Source organism: Paraphaeosphaeria sporulosa (genome assembly GCF_001642045.1).
Source record: "Paraphaeosphaeria sporulosa strain AP3s5-JAC2a unplaced genomic scaffold CC84scaffold_1, whole genome shotgun sequence".
Taxonomy (NCBI): Eukaryota; Fungi; Ascomycota; class Dothideomycetes; order Pleosporales; family Didymosphaeriaceae; genus Paraphaeosphaeria; species Paraphaeosphaeria sporulosa.
Window position 1 is genome coordinate 4,878,601 of NW_017253360.1, and position 23,574 is coordinate 4,902,174.

The 23,574-nt window shown below is 53.7% G+C and overlaps 12 protein-coding genes across 12 annotated transcripts; 5 read left to right on the top strand and 7 right to left on the bottom strand.

The window, feature by feature from the left end:
• The first annotated feature begins 63 nt into the window (after window positions 1–63).
• On the top strand, window positions 64–771 carry CC84DRAFT_1255124 (uncharacterized protein). Its single transcript, XM_018184508.1, has 3 exons — window positions 64–462; window positions 534–636; window positions 691–771. Exons 1-3 carry the CDS (start codon window positions 321–323, stop codon window positions 722–724), a joined length of 279 nt encoding a protein of 92 aa, XP_018043345.1. The 5' UTR covers window positions 64–320; the 3' UTR covers window positions 725–771.
• CC84DRAFT_1109924 (phosphoglycerate kinase) lies at window positions 767–2,738 on the bottom strand. The gene is made up of 3 exons (XM_018175236.1): window positions 2,302–2,738; window positions 1,823–2,240; window positions 767–1,765 (listed from the first exon to the last, which is right to left on the bottom strand). The coding sequence occupies exons 1-3, from the start codon at window positions 2,365–2,367 to the stop codon at window positions 999–1,001; spliced, it is 1,251 nt and encodes a 416-aa protein (XP_018043346.1). The 5' UTR covers window positions 2,368–2,738; the 3' UTR covers window positions 767–998.
• A 517-nt stretch (window positions 2,739–3,255) lies between these two features.
• CC84DRAFT_1212454 (uncharacterized protein) lies at window positions 3,256–4,373 on the bottom strand (the record flags this gene model as incomplete). The annotated part of the gene is made up of 6 exons (XM_018182456.1): window positions 3,256–3,327; window positions 3,383–3,549; window positions 3,601–3,943; window positions 4,088–4,113; window positions 4,165–4,255; window positions 4,308–4,373. 6 exons carry the CDS (start codon window positions 4,371–4,373, stop codon window positions 3,256–3,258), a joined length of 765 nt encoding a protein of 254 aa, XP_018043347.1.
• Window positions 4,374–6,269: 1,896 nt separating this feature from the next.
• Window positions 6,270–7,724, bottom strand: CC84DRAFT_1160225 (vacuolar protein sorting-associated protein 26). Its single transcript, XM_018177445.1, has 4 exons — window positions 7,429–7,724; window positions 6,864–7,361; window positions 6,698–6,814; window positions 6,270–6,648 (listed from the first exon to the last, which is right to left on the bottom strand). Exons 1-4 carry the CDS (start codon window positions 7,643–7,645, stop codon window positions 6,545–6,547), a joined length of 936 nt encoding a protein of 311 aa, XP_018043348.1. The 5' UTR covers window positions 7,646–7,724; the 3' UTR covers window positions 6,270–6,544.
• A 766-nt stretch (window positions 7,725–8,490) lies between these two features.
• Window positions 8,491–10,122, top strand: CC84DRAFT_168178 (carbohydrate kinase). Its single transcript, XM_018185451.1, has 3 exons — window positions 8,491–8,610; window positions 8,993–9,120; window positions 9,170–10,122. The coding sequence occupies exons 1-3, from the start codon at window positions 8,583–8,585 to the stop codon at window positions 9,620–9,622; spliced, it is 609 nt and encodes a 202-aa protein (XP_018043349.1). The 5' UTR covers window positions 8,491–8,582; the 3' UTR covers window positions 9,623–10,122.
• Window positions 10,123–10,288: 166 nt separating this feature from the next.
• CC84DRAFT_168220 (branched-chain alpha-keto acid dehydrogenase E2 component) lies at window positions 10,289–12,416 on the top strand. The gene is made up of 5 exons (XM_018185452.1): window positions 10,289–10,357; window positions 10,415–10,865; window positions 10,912–11,015; window positions 11,062–11,133; window positions 11,185–12,416. The coding sequence occupies exons 2-5, from the start codon at window positions 10,679–10,681 to the stop codon at window positions 12,316–12,318; spliced, it is 1,497 nt and encodes a 498-aa protein (XP_018043350.1). The 5' UTR covers window positions 10,289–10,357; window positions 10,415–10,678; the 3' UTR covers window positions 12,319–12,416.
• A 225-nt stretch (window positions 12,417–12,641) lies between these two features.
• On the top strand, window positions 12,642–13,316 carry CC84DRAFT_1080759 (ESCRT-II complex, vps25 subunit; the record flags this gene model as incomplete). Its single annotated transcript, XM_018173905.1, has 1 exon — window positions 12,642–13,316. The coding sequence occupies one exon, from the start codon at window positions 12,642–12,644 to the stop codon at window positions 13,314–13,316; it is 675 nt and encodes a 224-aa protein (XP_018043351.1).
• Window positions 13,317–13,378: 62 nt separating this feature from the next.
• On the bottom strand, window positions 13,379–15,816 carry CC84DRAFT_1160227 (uncharacterized protein). The gene has a single exon (XM_018177446.1). The coding sequence runs from the start codon at window positions 15,691–15,693 to the stop codon at window positions 13,720–13,722; it is 1,974 nt and encodes a 657-aa protein (XP_018043352.1). The 5' UTR covers window positions 15,694–15,816; the 3' UTR covers window positions 13,379–13,719.
• Window positions 15,817–16,944: 1,128 nt separating this feature from the next.
• CC84DRAFT_1183484 (uncharacterized protein) lies at window positions 16,945–18,368 on the top strand (the record flags this gene model as incomplete). Its single annotated transcript, XM_018180689.1, has 3 exons — window positions 16,945–17,293; window positions 17,335–17,706; window positions 17,767–18,368. 3 exons carry the CDS (start codon window positions 16,945–16,947, stop codon window positions 18,366–18,368), a joined length of 1,323 nt encoding a protein of 440 aa, XP_018043353.1.
• A 60-nt stretch (window positions 18,369–18,428) lies between these two features.
• Window positions 18,429–19,186, bottom strand: CC84DRAFT_1255132 (uncharacterized protein). Its single transcript, XM_018184509.1, has 2 exons — window positions 18,991–19,186; window positions 18,429–18,940 (listed from the first exon to the last, which is right to left on the bottom strand). Exons 1-2 carry the CDS (start codon window positions 19,073–19,075, stop codon window positions 18,501–18,503), a joined length of 525 nt encoding a protein of 174 aa, XP_018043354.1. The 5' UTR covers window positions 19,076–19,186; the 3' UTR covers window positions 18,429–18,500.
• A 1,008-nt stretch (window positions 19,187–20,194) lies between these two features.
• Window positions 20,195–21,444, bottom strand: CC84DRAFT_1160232 (bacterial luciferase-like protein). The gene has a single exon (XM_018177447.1). It carries the CDS (start codon window positions 21,368–21,370, stop codon window positions 20,219–20,221), a length of 1,152 nt encoding a protein of 383 aa, XP_018043355.1. The 5' UTR covers window positions 21,371–21,444; the 3' UTR covers window positions 20,195–20,218.
• A 290-nt stretch (window positions 21,445–21,734) lies between these two features.
• CC84DRAFT_1160233 (uncharacterized protein) lies at window positions 21,735–22,788 on the bottom strand. Its single transcript, XM_018177448.1, has 3 exons — window positions 22,304–22,788; window positions 22,204–22,244; window positions 21,735–22,144 (listed from the first exon to the last, which is right to left on the bottom strand). Exons 1-3 carry the CDS (start codon window positions 22,609–22,611, stop codon window positions 21,939–21,941), a joined length of 555 nt encoding a protein of 184 aa, XP_018043356.1. The 5' UTR covers window positions 22,612–22,788; the 3' UTR covers window positions 21,735–21,938.
• Window positions 22,789–23,574: the final 786 nt, after the last annotated feature.

Consider the following 23,574-nt stretch of genomic DNA (forward strand, 5'->3'; position numbering starts at 1 on the left):
GATGGCTTGCAAAATGGCAGCCAAATGGGGGTTCACCAAGCACAAAGCTCAAAAATCGAATCGGTCTTCTTGGGCTATTAGCTTCAAGACCGATCTGCATAGGGTGCTCAATGTTGGCCAGTGGATATCTCCCGTAGTAAGGGTGCCTAAGCTCAATAGGCTATCGGGACCCTGTGCCGCACGTGACCCCGCCAAGCTATCAGCCAGCGACCGCGTTGATCGCCGCCGCCATTGGAGCCGCATCGCATCAACACCAAGCTCACTCAACCCCCGCACGACCCGTATCTGCACGCCCTGAAATATTTTCCACCATCGTCACCATGTCTGGAGCCGCGCAAGGTTCCGCCGCCACCACCAAGGCCGTCACCGATGACAAGTCGAAGAACGGCGAGCCCGCTGCCGAGAAGAAGCCCGCCGCACAGCTGGAGGAGGACGACGAGTTCGAGGACTTCCCTGCCGAAGGTACATACGCCCCGGAATCAGCTGGGAGGCAATGGTGAACGGTGTTGGGAATGGTACGCTGACCAATGCAGACTGGACGGAGGAGGACACGCAGATCCCCGGAGGAAACACACATCTCTGGGAGGAGAGCTGGGACGATGATGACACGAGCGATGAGTTTGCGGTGCAGCTGAGGTGAATGGGTGCGCAGCTATGGATATTAGAATTAAGCTGACATCTGGGTCGTAGGGAAGAACTCAAGAAACTGGGGCAGACGAAATGAGGGACAGAACCAGCGCGGACGTCACTAGGCAGCTTCGAGGCTGGGGCATATGATATCAAATGTGTGAACGAGACAGGATGAAATGTGACCGCGAAAGACATAGATCGGAGCGGGGCTGAACACTCCCACACGATGATGAACATGCATCGACTACGTCAAAAGTACTAGTCGCTTGTATCGAGCTTGAGAAGAGCCAGAACCATATATCATAACTTCGAAGAAACCCCTTTGCGATCTATTTTGAGCCTATCCACTTCCATAGCAAGCATGATCTTTACTTACTGCTCAGTGCCGACACACCAGGTAGGTCCTTGCCCTCGAGGAGCTCGAGCGACGCACCACCGCCAGTCGACACGTGCGACAGCTTGTCCTCTACACCGTACTTGGCCGCGACGGTGGCAGTGTCACCACCGCCAATGATGACAATCTTGCCGCTCTGTGCTGCGGCGACGGCAGCGTCCAAGGTAGCCTTGGTGCCGTTGGCGAACTTCTCAAATTCGAAGACACCTGCGGGACCGTTCCAGAGGATGGTCTTCGCCTCGTCGATGGCCTCCTTGTACAGCTTGACCGATTTCTCGCCGCAGTCCAGACCCATCCAGCCATCGGGAATGCCGTCCTTGTCCTCGGCGTAACCGGTCTGCGCGTCCTTGCTGAACTTGTCCGCGGTGATGTAGTCAACGGGCAGCACAATCTTAACGTTGTTCTTCTTCGCCTTCTCGACAAGGTCGCCGACTGTCTTGGCGCCGTTCTCGTCGAACAAGCTGTCTCCGATCTTCACGTTCTCGAGCGTCTTCTTGAAGGTGAAGGACATGCCGCCGCAGATGATGAGCGTGTCCACCTTTTCGAGGAGGTTGTCGATGAGCTGGATCTTGTCGGAGACCTTGGCGCCACCGAGGATGGCGAGGAAGGGGCGCGCGGGGTTCTCGAGCGCTTTGGCGAAATACTCGAGTTCCTTCTTCACGAGGAAGCCAGAAGCCTTTTGGGGGAGGTCGACGCCGACCATGGAGCTGTGGGCACGGTGGGCGGTACCAAACGCGTCGTCTGCTCTTGATTAGCCTTCATTCATTCTCCCTTCGCGTTGCATGTGAATGCACTCACTGATGTAAACATCTCCCAACGCCGTCAAGCCCTTCCTGAACTCGTCGACCTTCGCCTTATCGGCCTTGACCTTCTTGCCCTCCGCATCCTTGCTGCTACCCTCCTCCTCAGCGTGGAATCGCAAGTTCTCCAAAAGAATCACCTGACCGTCGCTTGCGCCATTAACCGTGTCCTCGACCTGCTTGCCGACGCAGTCCTCGGTGAAGGTGACCTTCTTGCCCAATAGCTTCTCGAGCTCGGGAACTACCGGCTTGAGACTGTACTTCGGGTTGGGCTTTCCGTCTGGGCGGCCGAGATGGGACATGAGGATGACGGCTTTGGCGCCATTTTCGATGGCGTACTTGATGGTGGGCAGGGCGCCGACGATGCGCTGGTTGTTGGTGATCTTGTCACCGTCGAGGGGGACGTTGAAGTCAACCTGCGGGAGGGATCAGGGCTCAATTGCTTCGGGATTGCAGGGTAATGGATGAGTGACTTACGCGGACGAGCACGCGCTTGCCCTTGACGTCGACGTCGGAAATAGAGAGCTTGTTGGAGAGAGACATGGTGGTGTGAGTCGGGTACTATGTTGGAGAGAAGGTTAAACAGTATGTCAATCGAGAGAAAAGCTAGGGTTATGTAGAGCGGGAATTAAGTCTGATTTGGATGCCGGGAGGATTGACGGGGCTAGCAGGCTACTTACGTCGAAAGCAGCGAAGCTGGCGCAAACGCAGGGTTTGTTGTTGAATCGATCTATGTCATGCGCGGGGCTAGAGGCCGGATGGTGGGGCAGAGCTTCAGCCCACCTTCACGCAAAACAACTGCTGTTTGGCTCCTTATCGGAACATATGGAAAAGCAATGGGCAGCAGGGTCCGAAAACCTTGTGAATTGTTCAAGATAATGTCATATTTTACAGCAACAGCTCTCTTGGTTATCTGGCGTGGGTGACGACGTAGTGTTACTGTGAAAGCAGTCGATTCATAGGTTGCATATTCATTGCCCGACCTCTGCGCCAGATACAAGACTGCAGCGTCACATAGCTTGTAGCTGTTTAGAATTATCCCACGGAGCTGTCCAGAGTATGCGCAGATGCCAGTGTCGCATAATGGTCCACTTTTCGATGTTTTGCAGCCGGATGCGCGGCCGAGAGCGCAGTCACGGAATCCACAAAAGCCTTTTCAGCATCACAAGAAACCTCAAATTCTGATATTAGAAATACGCCATTATCACCTAAATAAGAAGCATGGACATGGAGGTCGGGAATCCAATCTATCGAATACGCCGCCCATTCCCAAACGCCAAGTGGCTACCAACCTGATATGCAAGTGCGCGCTCGGCGCATGAAACTCATTTCGTAACTCCAGTATGCTTGGCTCGCGGCCGATTAGGCCTCCGCGTATTTTACACAGTTGAAATAGGCCGTCAAAGAGATTCGTAGGCTGTCATCGAGACTTTACGCCTCTTCAGCCGAGTTGGTGAGGGACAGGTAAGCGGTCCAAGCAATACCGATGGTGGAGACGAAGGGCTAGCACAAGGTGAGTACTCAATAAGGGAAGGGTAAGTATGAAGCCTTGACGTACAATCTGGAGCTGAATGGGCAGGAGACGGAAGTTGATAATCTGTACTGCCGGCCAAACCAAGTAGTTCGCTTTGAGGGCCGGGATATAGATGTCCTGGAATTTGCGGGCAACGGCGCGCTTACCACCGCCCTCAGCAACGGTCATGAAGGTGAAGAAGCAAGCCAGACCTGGCGGTATTGTCAGCAAGTCTCTCAATACGAGGCCCAGATTCGACATACCAACTGGGGAAAACATGAGTTGGTCCAAAGCCATGCGCTTCAGCGCGGGCACCATGGCAGAAGTCTTGCTCATTGGGAAAGTCCTCGTAAGGAAGCCAAACCACTTGTGCTGTACGGGTGCCATCAAGAATCCGTACGACATGAACCGTGTCAACCGCTCAAAGTCGAATGGAGGAGGTAGTAGTTTCGAATCGGGGATGAGATCGCGTTCGGAGAAGGGGTTGCGCCTGTCGATTTCGTGGATTTCGATGGCTAGGAAATCATCTTTATCGCCCTTGCGCACTGCACGTTGTCGCACTGCGGTCAACGTCTGCGCCACAGTGTCCGCTATGCCACCCAACACCTGCAGATATGTCAGCGACCGTCCTTGTCATGCCTATGACGAACAACAAGATATATGAAGCCAGATCGGTTCGCGCGTATGTGAATAGGGTGAGAGGCATCGATGGTGTACGCTACGGCAAGTGCATGGGGAAGGGCAGCATACAGCGTTGGTGATCATAGTGGTGAGTACTAGCACACTTGTCAGAACGAGCGTCAGCGTGAAAGAGCGTTGTCTCTTACCTGGTCGCTGGGCATAGTAGGAGTTGAACTTCCTCGTCAAGAGGGAAACGGCAGCCATCTGGAGGAGGAATACGGCGGCGTGAAGGAGTGGCTGCACGGAGGGTCAGTTTGGGCGCAGGCGGGTGGCGGTTCGTGCGACTCACAACTTTGCCGTAGATCCAGCGCGAGTTCAGGTGGTATAGGAAGCGACGTCGAGTGCCTTCAATCATGGTGGATGCTGTACTGGGTTCGTCGCGCAAAAGCCCCAGTTTCAATGACGTTCGATTGATGCGGGCCCGTGCTTATCTCGGCACGTTACCCTTTATCGCGATCTGTACGGCGTGAATGACTCTCTCTCTCGGCTTGCGCAAACACGGGCGATGTGGAAGGCGATGCAGCGATGATGTGTGGTGTCGAAACAGGTGGTCGGACCTCTGGGGAAGATGTGTTCGGTAGTTTCGGAGTCGTCTTGATGCAAGGTAGCCCGCTGAGTGGCGGGCTCCAATCACGCGCGGAAGAGCAACGTTCCCGACGATCTAGGGATGAGAGCACCGCCGACTGCCCTTCCGCTGCACACACGGGATCATGCAGGCCAGTGGGGCCTGAGTAAAGCCCGGAGAATTCGACAACTTGATCCATGTATTCAGTCCTGTGCATTGTAGACAAGTGAGACTCGTGCCAATGTTCCAACGCTCCAGGTCTAACAATAGGTACAATTCTCTACTTCTCCTCAACACAGGTTTAGTCAGATAATACCGTGGACCATCCCTTTGATGCAAATGACCTTTCCGCCCAGTGGCTCCTTTTTACCTCGCCGAGGCTTGCTCGCGGTACCAACCCACAGCTTGGTACAAGCAACCACCCAAGGATTGCGCGCGCTCTCGTCAATCGCAATTGACGTGATGTTGGATCTCGACGTGCTGGGGAGTTTACGCCTCATCGTGTGGAAGTACCAATGCGCTCCTACGTGCCTAATCTACCTATAGTGCCAATGTGCGCACACAATACCAACTGTTGGATTGGCTAAGAGTACCTCGGGCCCATGCGTGCCTCGGACGAGGAAATCTGTACAAGGCGGCAACTTCGTGATACCGAGAAGACTACGATGCTTAAGGTCAATACGCATCAAAGTTGAGGGAGTAGCTTCCCATGGCAGTAAGTTGCTAGATTGAATCCCAAGACAGTGTATGGTCCCTGCAGACGCGTGTTCAGTTAATAGACCGTGCCATGGTAGCAGGTGAGAGCAGTAATTCCGAGGGCCGGCTGGTCGAAACTTGGCTTCGTTTGTGCAAGAGGAGGCAATATGCTCTGGTGCGCGGACTAGACGGCACCGCGGCCAGTATTCGTATCGAGGATGTAAATCCTGCCCTGCGTAGCATCGGAGATCAGTAGATGTGGAAGACGATCCAGTTCTCTCGGATGTAGGGACGAGTACGATATTGCGGACGAAAGCAGCGGAAGCGTGGTAATTCCCATCAAACATCCCGCATACAGTGCGTCCACTTGTTCCCTCGCCTCTACCCACCCGTTTCCCTTCCCGCATCTCTTCAGGTCAACGATCCAGATGCTGCACTTTCCTTTTCTCAGTGTCAACTCGATCTTGTATCTCGCGTATTCACCTTATTTTCGCTGGTGATGATCGCGTATCGCCAAAGATCCAATCTCGCCATTCCGTGACACGATTTCACCCCTTCACCGAATTCGTACAAAGTTCGCCATGCCCCGTTGTTTCTTGGTTCTTGTTTCGTGGCTCTAGTGCTCACCTCGAGACTGCGCAACTCAGGCGGGTGATTCATCGCGAGGAGCAAGTCGGTGCGCGAATTTGAATGATCTTGGAGATTGACGTCGGATGCAAAAACCAAACGAGCGGAGTAATCCAAGCCCATTTTGTGTCGGGTTCGTTGCTGCCGGCACCACTCATCGCAGGGTATAAGGATTGGATCTATGCGAGAGGATAGGAGGGTATGGAGGTTTGGTGAGAATGGGTAGCATCTATCATGTGTCTTCCAGAGGGTGTTCTCGGCGTGTAGAGCAGACCAACGACCGAAGCAAGTGCTATTCTTAACACCGCTAGTGAGCATGGGAGCAACGGTACAAGATTGAAACATCTCATCTCCAGTCAAGCTCATAGCAATAACATTATAAATATATTCATTCGGGAGAGTTTACCACTTTTCAGAAGTGGCGTTCAGTTTCTGCTTGCCGAATCGAGTATATAACCCCGCACTACCTATGTTGGAACCAACATCGAGCAGTCAGCCACCAGGTCGGGTACAAACCAATACTTGGGATGCATCGGCACATGACGTAGCTTGTGCTATCCACCAAGCCTTAGGGTCAACCAAGAGATGTTGCCCGGCGCGTTCTGTCTCAGAATCCCATCTGGGGTTTTGCGCCTACCTCAAGATACAGCCATCAACTTGTTTTGCTCTTGCGCTAGGGTCAATCCCTCGGGAGCTTGTCGGAAGAGCACAATCTCCGACTGCTTGAAGTATCGTCGCGCATCTGTACAAAGTCAGCTGGATTATTGCTAATCGGGCATGCAAGCACGTACCTTCGTCGATAAGGACTAAGCTGAGATAGTATCGCGTGGAATACTTCTTGTTGACCTCTCGGAATGTGGGGGTCAGATCAAACCCGCCCAGGAACAGCCGTATCGGAATTGTTTCGCCTGACTCGTTGTTAGCATTGGTGCAAGACCTCGGTCGATCACAACCCACCCCTCGATGGCGAGCCATCCATGATCTCGAAGCGCACTAGGGTCTCGCTCTCGTTGTACTGGTTGGGTGCCGCTCCCGTGGTCTCCCTCCGGATGATGGAAAGCTCCATGTGCTTGATCTTTAACCGTACCAACAAGAAATATATCCTGCCGACGATTACATCTTTCAGGTGGTATTTCGACTTTGAGTATTCAAATTCGATGTGCAGGCAGTCCTCGATACCGACGTCCATCTTGATGGAGCTGTTTGTTTCGGGCGGTATCCGGTATGAGTATACCCAAAGATCCTTCTCCCGGACCACATCAGCCATCCGGCGCGAAACCGTGACGCGCATAAAGTAGCGTAGCTTGACGTTGATGCCGTTGTAGGATTCGTACTGCTTCTCGACGTTCTTGAAGTTGAAATCGAAGGTCTGAGGATGTTGGAGTTCGCCCGGTGCTGCCAGTTCCTGGCCAAGAGAAAGAAACTCGTGGTGGTTACCGCGATCGAAGAACATCTCTACATGCGCGCGCTCATTAGTACCGGCGTGCGTCGGTCGCGGCGTGGGGAGGCCAGGCAGACGCACCGATTGTCCCGATGAATTGCACCTTGATGCCCGTGTGTTCCAGTCGCTTGCCATCTTTCGGCCTGATGGTAACCTGTCCCTTGACAGACTCTCCATCGAGGTATAGCGGCACCTTCTCCTTGCGGTTCTTATCAAGCTTGACGTCGACAGTCTGGCGGTCGTCCGAGTCCTCGAGGACAATATCGATGTCCACGGGCGTGGAGAAGAAGTAGGACATGGCGGGCGATTGTTCGGCGCGCGGCACGCGGAGTCGATGGGCGGCGGCGGTTGCGCAGTGGACCGGTTCTCAATGATGGTGTGTAGTTGGTACCCCAGCATGCGCGGCAGGTGCGCTGGGCCGCTTAGTCATCCGAGCTCCCCACATATTCCGGCGTGAGGCTGAACGGCAGCACGATTGCATCACTGACGGGGCACTCGTCGCTAGTCTTCGCTCTGTTCACTGTTCGCAGCATCGGCGTTTTCCTTGCGCACGTCGCCCCGAGACGAGCACAGAAAGGTCACAGGACCACCTGCATCTGTTTGCGCAGGCTTCTTGGACGGAGATGGGCTCACTCGCAGCAGCGCCTTGCAGGCGACAGGTCGCAGGCGGTGTGCATGCGAGACCATGCATCTGTGGACTGCTTCACTTTCCGACTTCCCCGTTCCTCCGCTGCACGCATGCAGTGGAGCCTGCTCTATTTTTTGCTAACCCTGCTGAGACGACATGGAAACCCTTCGCCGGTCCCCCCAAATTGACAAACCTGTGGCAACTCATCGGCTTTTGCTTAGCTCGCGTGCCCCCCACGCGCCATTAGCCAATACTTGTGCGCTGCGTTTTGCGACAAAAATCATCCTCTTGACCGGTCCGGCTGCGTCTCGCATCCCACCAGACGGAGACGAGCATCCAGTGACCTGCCATCTGCAGCGTGACACGCGCGCGCCCGCAAACGAGGGGAAGATGTGCTGGCAGCAATCAGTGCAGCGTACCTGACGATGACGAGGATCCTTGCACCAAGCGTGTGCGGGGAGCCAACCGCGCCATCCCGCACTAGTCGACGCTGTGCCCAATTTCCAGACGCCGACGAAGATGCCGATTCACCCAACTCGCGCACTCCAGGCCTCCCGGGCCACCGCCCCGGCTTCCCCTGCGGCCCTGCTGATTCGTGTTGTGGAAAATGACTGGGCTTTCATTGTCTTGCGCCGGTGGGTCCCGTCCGTGCCGTCATGGCCTCCCGCATCTTAACGTTTTAAAGTCTGCACGAGGCCCGGCAATGTGGTCTGTCGTTTTCGATCCCTTTCATATCCAGCCCTCAGCCCTAGCATATTGCATTCCCAACACTAGACAACCCTCCCTGTATAAGTTTGGCTTGGAGTGCCTTCTTTGTTGTCCCTCCAGATTGCCCAGTACCTCTTGCTTCCCTTGGCGGCTTGTCAAGCAAACACACGATACCTTCATTCATCATGTTGCAAACTTTTGAACCCGCGCAAACAACCCCGATCCACTATGCTGCCACTGCTCCCACACCTCCTACATCCACCGCAGCAGCTCCTCCAAAAGCTCTGTCAACTGCCAACGCAAAGCCAGCGACCAACATGTCGATCAAGCCCCAGCACAATATTCTCATCGTAACCGGGCCCGCGGGTTGCGGCAAGAGCACCGTCGCCAAGTACCTTGCCGAGCGGTATGGGTTCCATTACATTGAGGGAGACGATGTATGTTGGCAACGAAAGCTTGATCTGGGCCCTGCTAACAATGACGCAGTTCCATCCTCCCGCGAACATCGAGAAAATGTCCAAAAACATCCCCCTGACTGATGAAGATCGCTGGGACTGGCTCATCACGCTTCGCGACCAAGCCCTGAACCAGTTGAAATCAGGGGCCCATGGAGTCGTCATTACTTGTAGCGCCCTGAAGAAGAAATACCGAGACGTCATCCGCACGGCGCGTCTCTACGATGAGGATCCCAACGCCAACGTGCGCTTCGTATACCTCAAGGCAAGCAAGGAAGTCTTGTTGCAACGGGTCGGAGGACGCCAAGGCCATTACATGAAAGATACGATGGTCTTGAGCCAGCTTGCGGCACTCGAGGAGCCAGGCGAGGACGAAACCAGAAAGCTCCATGATGTGGACATTATCGACGTATCCGGATCACCCGAAGAGGTTGAGAAGCTCGTGACCGCTGCCGTGGACAAGGCACTCGACATCAGCTCATGACAATCACGGAACTGGTTCAGACTTTCCTTTCTCTTTCTTTCAGTCTTGGCCGCATTCCAACTGCGGAGGGTTTCCAAGCGTTGAGCATATCGGGCATCGGCAAATGGGTTTGGCGGAGAAATGGCGCAATAAGATGTTGTTTATACCCCTGCGACAGGGATTTCGGCTACAGTGGTCGAGAGGGGCCGTTCCTAGACCGGACATCTATCTTCCGGAGATATTGGCGGAGGATTTCGTTGTATCGGTGGCAGCTATTACGACCGATATTAGGTATCCTAGTGAATCACAAATGCATTAAGTGCAACTCCCCAACATTGTGTCAAGCTTCCTGAATGAACACCATACACACGACGTGAGTGTCGCATCGTGGCGAGAGCAGTGGTATGGCCCCTCTATTCTAAGCGTGCATGCCTTGTGTTTTGAAGCAACGACTCAGGTTAGTGAACGATGGAGGAGTGGGAGTAAAAGACATGTGCTACTGTGGGTAGGTAGCGCGCGGACTGACCAGATTGATGCACGCCAAAATTACCTTCGCGACGTCTAGAGCATGCGATAAGGTAGAGCAACGCTGCTCTATCTGTACCTCGGAGCCAAGTAAACAAACGGGCAACACCGGCGAAAAAATTCACAGCAGCACCTGTACCGCTATACCGTGTCTGAGCGATGTGGGTGTGGGGATACACGGTAGCGTCTTCCCCAGGTTCGGCTTAAGCAAATGTGAGATCGCAATGCAATGTACGAATACATCCAACACCATCAGCACGTATAATCTTTAACACCAAAATTCCCAAGCGAGAAAATATCTGAGGAGCAAACCACATTTTACATCGATCCAGCTCTATACATGGCCTTTCAAGAGTCGCTCTTCACATTCCATCCCGCCGCATCCGGCTAGCGCCCACGCCTACCCCAGACCTGTTACCCGTTATACCGAGCCAACGGCTACCCTCGGGCGTATTCACAAACAATCCAAGAATCCCGACGGCTTATGAACCAACTTCTGCTGTTGGCGATGTGCCTTTCTCGCTTCCCTCCTCAATCACCGTAAAGCCCGCCATGTCGCGAGAAGCCGCTCGTTTCCTCTGTCGTTCCGCGCTCGTGGGGAGGACGCCAATTCCTACCCGCACCAAGGCATGCAGACTGGACGTGATTCAAAGAAGGCGGTGGGGTCAGAGCAGAGGATTCGCTGCGACGAATAGCTTGAAGGTTGTTAAGCCATATATTTTGGCGGATATCGGAGAAGGTGAGCGCTGCGTGCTGCGGAGTTTGACTAGAGCTAACGTGAGTAGGTATCACGGAGTGCCAGGTTATTCAGTGGTTTGTCAAGCCTGGGGCGCGCGTCGAGCAATTCGATCCTATCTGCGAGGTACAGTCAGATAAAGCGTCTGTGGAGGTATGTGGTTATTCATCAACATCAGGAAGCATTTAACGCGGGGTAGATTACTTCTCGGTTCGATGGTGTGATCAAGAAGCTATACTACGAGCCAGACGACATGGCCAAGGTGGGCAGGGTATGCACACAATCATACACGTTACTTTATGTAATATACTAATGTGAGAAGCCTCTGGTAGACATCGATATCCAAAGCGAGATCTCCGAAGCCGATGCAGCGGTCCTTGACGGTGCCGTAGAGAACAAAACGGAGGAAGTACCGAACAAGTCAGAATCGAATACACAAAAAATAGAAGTAGGGAGGAATGACACTGCTGAGGCTACCGGAGACGTACCTACACAGTCAGCGCCATCTCTACCAGCTGAACCCGTGCAAGAGGAGTCACAATCTCGAAAACCGCCGGGCAAGCACGCCTCCTTGGCCACGCCGGCAGTACGCCACATGATCAAGGCCGCAAACCTAAAAATTGAAGAAATAGAGGGAACGGGCAGAGATGGTCGCGTTCTCAAGGACGACGTACAAAGACACACCCAGGCAGCGAAGACTGGAGCAGGCACTACAGCACCACAACCTGCGCCCACGCAACAACTAGAAGACCGGATCCAACCGCTCACGCCAATACAGTCTGCCATGTTCAAGAAGATGGCAATCTCGCTTTCAATACCACATTTCCTGTATACAGACGGCGTAGATTTTACATCCCTCAACAGCATTCGCAAGAAGTACAACGCTGCCAGAGAAAAGTCGCAACGCCTCACTACATTTCCTTTCATCATAAAAGCTCTTTCTCTCGCATTGCAACAATACCCCCTGCTGAACGCCCGCTTGGACACAGAGACGAACCCTGGAAAGCCGCAATTAGTCTATCAGGGCTCCCATAACATTGGTATCGCAGTGGATTCGCCTACGGGCCTTCTTGTCCCTGTCATTCGCGACGTGCAGACTCTCTCGATCGAGCAGATTGCCACAGAAATAATTCGCCTGAGCGACCTCGCACGCGCGGGGAAGATCACCACGGCCGACCTGAAAGACGCAACAATCACCGTGAGCAACATTGGTAGTATTGGCGGGGGCGTCGTAGCGCCTGTCATAGTGTCACCACAAGTTGCGATCATAGGTATAGGGAGGGCAAAGACGGTGCCTGCGTTCGGGAAAGATGGAGGGTTGGTTAAGAAGGAGGAGTGCACGTTTAGCTGGAGCGCTGATCACAGGGTTGTTGACGGCGCAACGGCAGCGAGGTGTGCGGAGGTTGTGAAGGGCTATCTAGAGGACGTCGAGTCGATGCTTATTCGACTTCGATAAGGGGCTAAGAATCCAGGAGCAGCAATTTAAACAACGAGAAGACGTATGTAAATTCCGTAAAGATGATCATCGACCCATGTTGAACTCGCGTGTGTTTATACACTGTATGAGATGTGCCAAGATGCGTCAAAGATGCGTAGGGCTGAGCCGACTGACCCCGCCAAAGCTCGCCCAAACCCCAAGCTAAGCTCCAGCTGCCCCACGCTCGACATAACGCTCCCATGTGCATTCACCTTCTCTCCCCAAGACCTCATCACTACCGCGTCCTCCGACCCGCCATCAAGCACACATCTCCCCAGCAACCTCCTTCCTCCTTCACCACAATGGCGACCCTCGCATCGCGCCCCGAACCCTCGCAGACCCCACTCTCAACCGCTACAACCGCCGTCACCTCATCCACACCCTCCACCACGACCAAGGCCTCCGCCTCCGACGACGCCTTCACCTTCCCCCCTATTTACGCTTTCCCCCCCTTCTTCACCCTCCAGCCCAACCCCACCACCCTCTCCTCCCAGCTCCTCTCCTGGTCCACGCTCATCCAATCCTACTGCCGCGCCCACCGCCTCTTCACCCTGACCCTCGTCGACGCCCTCTCCTCTCCGCTCTTCGCGAACCCCACCACCGGACGCAAACTCACCATCAAGGACGCGCGCACCGTCATAAACTGGATGGCGTCCCCCGAAGGCGGGCACCGCGCGGAGTGGATCACCGCAAGCGGGAACGGGAGGGCCGCGAAGGGCGAGGAGACCGGGCGGTGCTGGGTATACTGGAAGAGGCCGGAGGAGTGGGCGGCGAGCTTGGAAGAGTGGGTCGAGCGGACGGGGCAGCGGGGAACCGTGATCACGCTGTATGAGATTGGGGAGAGCGATGCGACGAAGCGGGAGGAGTTTCACGGGATTGATGGGGAGCTGTTGACAAAGAGTCTGCAGCTGTGCGTGAAGAGGGGGAAGGCGCAGATCTTTGGGGCTGAGGGGAGCGAGGGTGTCAAGTTCTTCTGAGAGTGACGTGCGAGTACTCTGTGGATATACCTACTGGTTCTTGGAGAGATTGTGGGTGGGGTGAACTGGTCGATGCACACTTGAAAAGAGCTACTTCAAAGGTATCAAATTATGCATTGAACAATACGAACTCTCGCTAATGCTGTACAGTAAGCCCTTCAATCCCAAAGATAGCAAGCCGAAACCGACCCGCGAAAAATACCCTTACATGGACACGGATCATTACGGTGAGATGCATATGGCAGTACGCCGATACAGACGGTGCAAGTGTGTCGCCCAGCAAACATGTTGGGAATCAGTGGCGTCTATAGGCCCATGTATCAACGCCGGACGCTTGGTCCAATCATCATGTCATAAAAAGTCAAGGAGAGGCCACCACCGCCAGCCAAAATTCCACGGAATCCTACTTCTTTGCCGCACCTTTGATGTCTTCCTCCTTGAGCTCCCATTCCGGCTTCCAGTGGATCTTCTGCGCCATGGCAACGCCGAGTAGCCACTCATTTGAAACAATGCGTGGCACCATATCGTGTTTTTCTGCTAGCTCCCGAAACTTGGTCCATAGCTTGAGCTCGTCCTTGTGGGGTTCCGAGATGAGATACAAAACATCACCTTCATCCTCTTCCAGGTTCTGCGAGACTTCTTTGGGTTGTGAATCGATCTTGCGCTTTGACGCTGTGACGGCTGTCGTACGATTGTCCCATTTCAGACATTTGCCCCCATTCGCGGCGACGATATCCTTGTAGACGTCGAACTTCGCCTTCTGTGTGCAAAAGATTGTGAAGTCCTTCAGAAGCCGATGTTTGTTTTGTTTTGCGCGGGTGATAGCGTCCGAAAGGTCGATGTCATGTTGCTTCCTGAATTCACTGTAGTCGAGTGGATACTTCTTTGCATCAGGCAACTTGTTGTGCTTGATAGCGTAGTCAAGATATTCGCTACCAACAAGCTGAGGACCATCCGCAAGTGCCGCAACAAACTTGAGGGTACGCACAACCTTCGGCGCGCAGAGGAAGTCAACTCGTTTTGGCTCATCCAGAATGTAAAGGCCGAGCTCGCGGAGGCGCGCCTTATCCTTCGATTCCTTGTCGCCGTCACCTTGCCATCGCTTGTCGCCCGAGACGAGCATGCGATGTTTAATCTGGGTCATTGGTCCTTTGCGGGCCTTCTTGCTCTTCTGTGCAGTTTGCTCCGTTTCGTCTTCCGTACTGGCATCGTCCGCTTCGACTTCCTCGATGGAGCGCTTGCTTGCGATTGAGTCTCGACCACCTTTCCGCGTTTCTTTGTCTACGATCTCATCTTCCTTCCGCCGTCGGCCGCCGTGAACCACTCCTCCTTTCCGTTTTGCCTCCTTCTGGTATTGATTGACATCTTCCATAACATTGTGGAGATTTGACAAAGCTCGGTCTTTGGCTCCGCGACTACCTGTGGTGCCTGGTGTCTCGTTCTCCTTTCCGTCAAGGCGACTTCGAGCGGGCGTTGCCACGTCGTCAGCCGTCTTCGTTCGCCGAGAAGCCTTCGCAGCCAGGGGAGTGTGTGCCTCGCCATCGGTATGTGATCGACTGCCGCCCGCAGTTGTGTTTGACAAGGCTTCTGCTTCCTTCTTTTTGCTCTTTGCAAAAAACATCTTCCTCACGGCGTCCCGATTGATCTCTGTGGCACCAAGTATCTCTCCCATGTTCATGCGCGGGGGAAAGTACGTGTAACGTTCGCTCGTAAGGCTCTTCTCTTTGCACTCCGCATAGCTGTCTTCCAGCCAAAGATGGTTGACGATGTTGACACCCCACTCTTCCGCTGCTTCGCACTTTTCGCTATTCCTGTGTGCTGTGATTAGATGCGTATTATCTTGCTTGAACGTTCTCGTAAATTCTGCGCCGAGCGCTTTGATCAGGTTCTCGAGATAGACGCGTGCTTCTCCTGTGTAGCTCGAGATACTGATCTTGTAGTCTTGGAAGTTTCCGATCCCAGGCGGTGGCGGTCGCGGATAATGCATCATCCGACGCATTGGGTTTGTCCACTTATCATGGGTAATCATGAAGTACAGCCAGCTCAAGTTACCCACGTCTTTGTTATTTTGTGAAGCCTTGACATAATCATCGCCCTTGCGGTAGTTGCACACGTAGATGTTCGCTTGTTGAATGTTGTTGGTCATAGTGCCTCCGCCTGCCTTGATCATTCCCGTAAGAACCTCTTTCAAATCCCTATTAAGATTCAGGTCTTCGCCGAGCATGACTTTCCTGCCATCGAAGGCCCTGATCGCGCGTGGTTGCGCTCGGTGTGCGGGAGTAGGCGATGCCGGAGGGCCGGCTGGTTCAGGGTTCGTCGCATCTTTGATACCCGGGCTCGTCGTAGTAGGTGGCATGGCCCCGGCTTCCACGTTCATGATTTCAGGGTCGGGTAGTAAGTATGGTCGCTCCTTCACTCGCCAGCCCACCTTCAAACAGTCATTGAACCAATGCGGGAGCACAATCTTAATATTCAGCCGCTTCTTCACAGCCATCTCGCATCGCGCGTCTTCCATGCTGAGCGCAATGAGATGTGTCGTCAGCTTTGTTAGCTGAGCGCCGTACTGGCCTCCCATCGCTAGCACTCCACCAAAGATTGCTTCCTTGTCGCCTTCGGGTATGCCGTCGCCGCAGCATACAACAACATCGGACAAGAACAGCGCAGGATCGGGGCTGTAGGTCCTGGGATTCTTGATCTTGTTGATCTTCAGGGAGTCTTCCACCCACGCTGGTTTGACCACATGTATCATGATATCGAGCGCGCGATAGTAGTCGGGGAAGTCGGTCGTTGCGGAAACGATGTAATCGAGCTGTTCGAGGCCTTGTATGCGTCCAACGTCGATGTCGAACGGTTTCACTTTACCACCGCATTCTTCTATGCTGTCAGAGATCTGTAGAAAAGGTCAGCCCCTACAATTGAATCTGGGAAACGCGTCCAACGCACCTCGATCACGCGGTCTTGAGTGAGCGTTGTGGGGATAATTGTGAAGGTAGAGCCTTCGAACAATGGCTGCGACGCGTCCATCATAGTTGTATCATCCATGGTGCCGGCTTCGGCCAGGGCACAGGTGTCGGCGTGGTGGTGCAGCGGGTGCTGTTGATCTTTGAACGATGCGCAGGCGCGTTCTTAGCTTGACCTGAGTCGCGCTTGCCGTCGCGCGTCGCGCCCGCGGGCGCTTGCCATTTCACGTGACCCCCCACCAAATGCTTCGGCCAATGCGACAATCATCCAGTCTCTCTCGTCGAATGCAAGCTGCCATTGCTTTTCGCTCAGCGTTGGTCAAATTAGAAGAGTCTTCTGCGGACAGTGCTGTCGCTACTGTTAGTCATGTTCAGTGGCTTGTTTTGAGTTGCAAACAGCCGAGTTCATGATTTCATTGAACAGGACCGTCGAACACGCCCAGGGTGTGGATTTACCTCGGCCCGTCGCTTCACAGCACGGCAGTCACTCCGCCTCTTCAAGGAGCCTCACACATTGTCCACCTTCGCGCTCTATCCCTCCACCTTCATTTTTAATTTCGAGATTGTACATATTCGTCCTCCGCAGCAAGCCAGTGCCGGTCTCAGAAAACATCTCCCTTCAGTAGCCCTCACCAACCCACCGGCTGTGCTTCTCATAGACCTCCATCATGTCGTCGGAATACTTCCGCATTGATGAGCATGTACTTGACGCTTCACATATCCGTGGCTTCCCTCGTACCACGTCTACGCACCAAAATGAAGTCTTAAAGTTGGCTATCAAGCAGTACACACCATTGAACAATCCCAATCCTCAGCCTGGCGACATCACCATCATCTCGGCACATGCGAATGCATTTCCTAAGGAACTCTACGAACCACTCTGGGACGAACTACTAAAAATCTCACAACAGCATTCGTTCAAGATTCGCGGCATCTGGATAGCAGACGTTGTTCACCAAGGCCAAAGCAGCGTTCTGAATGAAGATAAGCTAGGAAATGATCGTGAGTTCTTCCTTGGTCTGCCAAATGTATCTTCAAAGATGTGCTAATAAAACCAGCGGCGTGGCTCGATCACAGCCGCGATCTTCTGCACATGGTCAACACTTTCCGGGATAAGATGCCCCGTCCTCTTATAGGCATCGGCCACAGTATGGGTGGCTGTCAGCTCGCAAATCTCTCCCTCATTCACCCTCGTCTTTTCGAGACTCTAGTCTTGTTCGACCCAGTCATCCAGCGTATGGTCTCCGTATCTGGAAACGTAGGGCCCGCGCATGCATCCGCAAGACGAAGGGATCGATGGCCCTCCCGCGAGGACGCCGCAAAAAGCATGCTGCGCAGTAAATTCTATCAAGCTTGGGACAAACGCGTCTTCGACCGCTGGATCGAGCATGGTCTCCGCGAGCTACCCACCTCGCTATACACTAACTCCAGTGCCACGCCCGGACCACTGCCCGCCGCTGTGTCCACCGACCCAAGCTTGACACCAACAGCTTCCCAGCCCAGAGAAGTGACATTGAAGACCACTAAACATCAGGAAGTCATGACATTCCTGCGACCTAACTTTGCTTCTCGCCCTGGCCTCGATTCTGAGCCTTCATCAGCTGAGTTTTCGGAAGCAAACCCAACCGCCATCAACCGCCGCACGCACCCCGATCTAGTCCTCTCTCCGACACCCCAAACGCCATTCTACCGGGGCGAGTCTATGATTGTCTTCCAACAGTTGCCCTTCTTACGCCCCTCACTTTTGTACATCTTTGGTAGTCTCAGTTTCCTGACGCTCGATAAGACGCAAATTGACGAGAAGATGGAGCGGACAGGCTCTGGACCTGGAGGCAGTGGCGGCGCAAAGGAGGGTAGGGTCGCAAATGTAATGGTCGAGGGAGCGGGCCATTTGATTCCCATGGAGAAGGTCGAAGAGAGTGCATTGCATGTGGCGAGCTGGGTTGGGAAAGAAATGGGAAGGTTCTGGGATGGTGAAAAGAGAACCGCAGCTGAGTGGGGACAGAAGAAAGGCATAGAGCGGAGCATACTTCCCGATAGATTTGTACAAGAGTTGGACGGGATGGTGCCGAAAAAAGCGGCGAAGCTGTAAGAGCCGCTAATAACACCGTGCGGAAGCAGTGTGGGCGTCTCTTCCGTGGTCATTGTTGTTCGTAGGATACTTCTTTGTCGTTATTGTGGAGTAGATTCCTGAGCTAAAGTCATACAGACAAGACTGTACATGCTACCAACCATCTCGCCTCCCTTCATTCTCACCCTGATCGTAGGAGTTCTCGACTCCCTGATCGAACCTATCCACATCCTGCCTTCCCTGGTTATAGTCATTCTCAACTCCCTGTCCAAACCGATCAACATCCTGTTCCGCATCCCTCCCTGCCCTTTCCACACCCCCAATCTTATCCCCGATCCATCCAGCCACCTTGTTGATCCCACTCCCAATATCAGAAGGGATATCCTCAATCCCTTGAACCGTGTTGTCGACGCCCTGCTCAGCCCAGCGTGCCGCGTTCTCAGGTGCGTCCTCAACAGCCTGCTCGTCGCGACGCACGCGGTTCTCGAAGTTTTGCTCGCCCTGCTGGAAGTCGTTTTCTACGTTTTGCTCATCGCGACGGACGTCGTCCCGTTCGCGGTCGTAGGCTTGGTCTGCGCGGTTGTATTCGCCCTCTACGATGGAGTCAGCAGTGAACACATTGCCGGTAACCGGAGCTGCTCACCGACGGCGCCCGCGGCATAGCCTGCATTGCGAGCGAAGTTCTCGTCGTAGTCGCCGTTGTTGTCTCGGTCCCAGTTGTCAGACATGTTGGTGCTCGGTCACGTAATGGTGATTTGTGCTTCTTTTCTTCCTGTCTTGAGAAAGTTCAGCGCGGAAGGAGGAGCAAAGGGACACTCAGGGGCTTTTGAATGCCACGCGGGGCACACCGCATGAACTGCCCCTCCAACGCCAGACCACTATTGACGTATCTGGGGGCACTTGGACAGGGGTCGCAGCAAGGAAAGCTTACTTCTCGGTTGGGGAAGCTTCGCTATTGGCCAAGGAAGCTTGTCTATGTGCTTGCGCCACTTTCCAGCTTTCCTGGACGAATGAGTGTGAGCGATGGGGTCCACAAGCCGGAATAAGCTCTTTGAGGTGGGGCTCTGATCCCGCGATCTGCACGGACTTGTGCCGCGGTGAGCACTCTTGTGCATTCTTAGGGTTACATCCGTACAATAGCAAGGATTGAAGCAATCATCAATGGCTCATCGAATCCCGCACTTGATCATCTTCTTAGTCAAGTGTCCAGTCAATCGATAACACAAGCAAGTTTTGCGACAATAGACTCCAATGGTTGTGCTGTCCTAGGCGCAGTTTGGTATGCACTGCTACCCTTTAGAGAGCTTTGCACTGACAACACGAACAACCGAGGTTTTTGAGTCTCAAGCGCAATGAGCGGATCTACCCGAACGTATGTAATTACCGGCTGCTGCATCGCAATTAGCGTTGACGCTACTCAGGATCGCTTCAGGCCGCCTCTTTCAATGGCCAGGTAGGGTCTAGAACACGCCACTTCTATTATCAGTTGCAAGGGGTTGGCTCTGGGGTAAGCATGGACACCGGAGAGGTGGTGAACGATCACACAAGTGCGAGTAACCTCAGGAGCTACAATCAAGTGCCCGATCAACACAGTTACGGGTCATTCCCGGAGGTCATGGTGACCCGAAGATCTGGTTCGATTCGAGAACAGAATAGTGCGTGAATGCGCATCTCTGGTCGTTTAATGGCACCACAGCTGCTCTTGTATCGGTGTATGCACACATTTCTCAAGCCTTGCTCTATGGCTGCCTTGGTCTGGGGAAGAAACATAAGGCTATAGAAGTGGCTGCACATGGCTCTTTACAGGATCTTCTCACACAACCTGCCTCAGAATCTTTTCATATTGCTATTCTGCTACGATAGACGTGTCACTAACCATCACGGACGGTGACATTCTCGACCGCCTGGGTCACTTTATCCACAATACCTTCATTCTTCGCGCCAGTCTTCTTCTCCAACTCCTTCCTGACACCTGGAAGGATGTACCTGCCATAATCGATAGCATCGTTGAGGTTGTCATATCCGCGGATGGAGATCAAATCACATCCCAGATCAACGTAATCCAGAATTGAGTCAATCACAGTCTGGTAGCTGCCCACCAGCGCGGTACTCGCGCCTCTCGCGTTGGTCGCAGTCACAGTCGGATACCACAAAGCCCGGTCTTGCACGTCACCCTTCTTCGCGATCTCAAGCAGTCTTTGACTTCCAGCGTTCTGCGGCTCACCCGCGTTGGGCAGCCCCCTACCGAGCCCAGCGCCCTTGTTTCCCTGCAAAGCATCCAACGTCTTGTGCGCTTTCTGCCACGCCAGCTCCTCCGTCTCAGCAACGATCGGGCGGAAAGTGACCCAGATGCGAGGCCGATCCGTACGCCCAGCCTTCTCCGCCTCAGCGTAGATGCGGTCAATCTGCTGCTTCGTCTCTTTCAGCGGCTCGCCCCAAAGGCCGAAAATATCGGCTAGCGATCCGCCAACGCGGTAAGCTTCATCGCTGCTTCCACCGACAGATATGGGGATGCTTTTCCCGTTCACCGGCCGCACGCGGTTGCTGAATCCCTTGAACTGAAAGTATTTTCCATCCCAGTCGAATGGCTCGGCTGATTCCCATGCGCGTTTTAAGATCTTGATGTACTCTTCGAGACGGCCGTAGCGCTCGTCCTTGGACAGGAAATCGCCTTCACGAGCCTGTTCGACATCGCTGCCACCTGCGATGAAATGCACCACTGCGCGGCCTTTGCTTAGCTGGTCCAGCGACGCCAGGGCCTTTGCTGCGACCGTTGGATAGAGTGTGTTTGGGCGCAAGGCGATGATGACTTTGAGTTGGTTTGTGGCTGCAGCAATAGTGGCGCCCGTGGTGAAGGGATCGAAACCTCCCGAGTCATATGGTTGAAGGGTGTAGTTGAACCCGTAATCATCTAGGTTCCGAGCGTAGCGCTTGAGGTAGTCTGGGTCGATGGGTGCTCCCGGGATGGGATCCAGCTCCGTTGAGGCATTGGGAAATGCGAGACTGATGAACTCGACAGGCATGTTTGCGATGGTCGCACGTAAATATTTCTATCGCCATTATATTTGCAGCTGTACCTCTTTATAGAGGGGTTCACGAGACAAGGTTGATGTCGACAGCTGCAGCTGCAAGCACGTCAACTGGGCCTACCTGACGTGCGACCGATATCGCTCCAATCAGGTCATTGTTTGCTGATAAATGCCCTCGAACCACCCCTCTCATTGTACGATGATAGCGGAGTTCAAAGGCTGATAGAGGTTTGTCAAGCTGTTAAATTGTACGATTGAGAGCAGATTAGCATAGTAGATCCTTACCCTTTTTGGAACGAGACTTCTGTATACAAGAACGGACGAGACACTGGCTGAACGACAGTACAAAATACCCTCGGTCTCCGCCATGCGATTACTCAAGCTCGGGTTTCGAAAATCACGAAACGTAACGCAGGGCGATGAGACCTTCGTATCAGATTCCCAGTGTTCAGTTGTAGCACGTATTACTGTTCTTAAGAAGTTTTGATTGCCTCAACGACTGATTGTCCTTTCTAGAGTTTGTCCCTACTCTCCGGCGAATCTCTATGCCCGAGCGTCACTTTTAGATACCAAAGAAAGCAATATCAGCAGACTCGTGGACTGGGACGGTGTGGCCTACACCTTGGCCGCTGTAGCCGACAAGCTTCGCAGTGTTCGAGTCGCCGTCGCCGTAGATGGTCTGCGTGTATCCGCTCTGGGGCGTGTTAGACGCAGTCTTCGAGGTCGTGAGACCCAGGACGTTGGACCACTGCTTGAGCGATTCCTGGTCTGGAACGTATCTGTCAGCATAGAGCTACGTGTCAATCGTACTCGTGGAAAGAACTTACAGTTGGGGTAGCGGAGAGTGTTGTCCGCGGTACCGTGCCAGCTGATCCCAAAAATTAGCAAAAATTACTCAGTGATATAAAACGTTCAATGTGAACGTACATGAGCATCCTGGGCCTAGTTCCGTTGTATCCAGGGAAGTATCCCCTGGTAGCATCGCCCCACTGCTGCGCAGTCTTGGTGGTCTGGCCGTTTGCGCAGGCGTTGTTCCAGCCCGGGGGATCCTGCGTCGCCGTCGCGCCCTGGACGAAGAAGCAACCATCGGGCACGCCGCTGTACGCAGATGCGGCCTTGAACACATCGGGGTAAGCACCAGCCATAACCTGGGTCATCATAGCTCCAGAAGAAGATCCAGTGACGAAAACCTTCTCCGAGTCACCACCGTACTTGTCAACGGCGTACTTGACCATGTTAGCAATGGTTTGGGAGTCACCACCGCCGTTGTGAGTGAGCGCTATGGTATTGATTAGATATGTTCTTGCTCATCGTAATGCAAGACTTCTTACAGGCCGTAGAAGCAACATCGAAGCAACCACCACCCGACTTGGAGTTCGGATAGATGATGATGAAGCCTTTGGAGTTGGCCAGCGGCTGGTACTTCGTCTCAGATGAATATCCTGTAGCGGAACCCTGGCAGTGGTGGATTGCAACGACGATGGGAGCAGGCTTCTTAACGTTGGACGGTACGTAGACGTACATCCCAAGCTTGGTGGGGCCGAGGTTGAAGTCATTGACCTTGGTGGGAGCTTGCGCGCTGCCCAATGTGGCGAGGCCAGCGGCCGAGAGAATAGAGAGAAACTTCATCTCGTAGAGGTCTTCTGGTAGCTGGTATGGAGTTTGGGATGTATAGGGAGGAAGTTCCTATCTTGGCAGGTAGTGACAGGCCGTGTAGCATTTATAGGCTGCCGCACAGATGAAGACTAGAGAGGCGCAGAGTGGATTTGGCATTGTGGGTTGTGGTTGCTATTCTGGTGCTCTCGCATGACCAGCGGATAATGAACTTCGTCACTCGGTAATCAATTCTAGATGTCAAGTTACGCGGAGCGAAAACTGGGGGAAATACCCTGGTCGCGTGTGGGGAGGATCGCCGAGGCAACAAGCCTTTCATCGAGGTGATTAGTGGATTCTCAGCGTTGTTTCCATGCCTCCACCATGTGGGACACCCGCTTAATGTGCATTTTTTAATCGGCGGTGCGCTTGTTGTTCGGACGTTCGGATATGAGTGGATGTTTAATTTATAACGGCAGAGATGGGTAAATTCGACCAGTTGACGTTAGTCTCCCGTTTCATATCCAAAGCACTGACGGATATGAATCGCCACACGAAAACGGTGGCGCCGCGAATCCTTTTAATAGCGAAATGTACTCTACCTT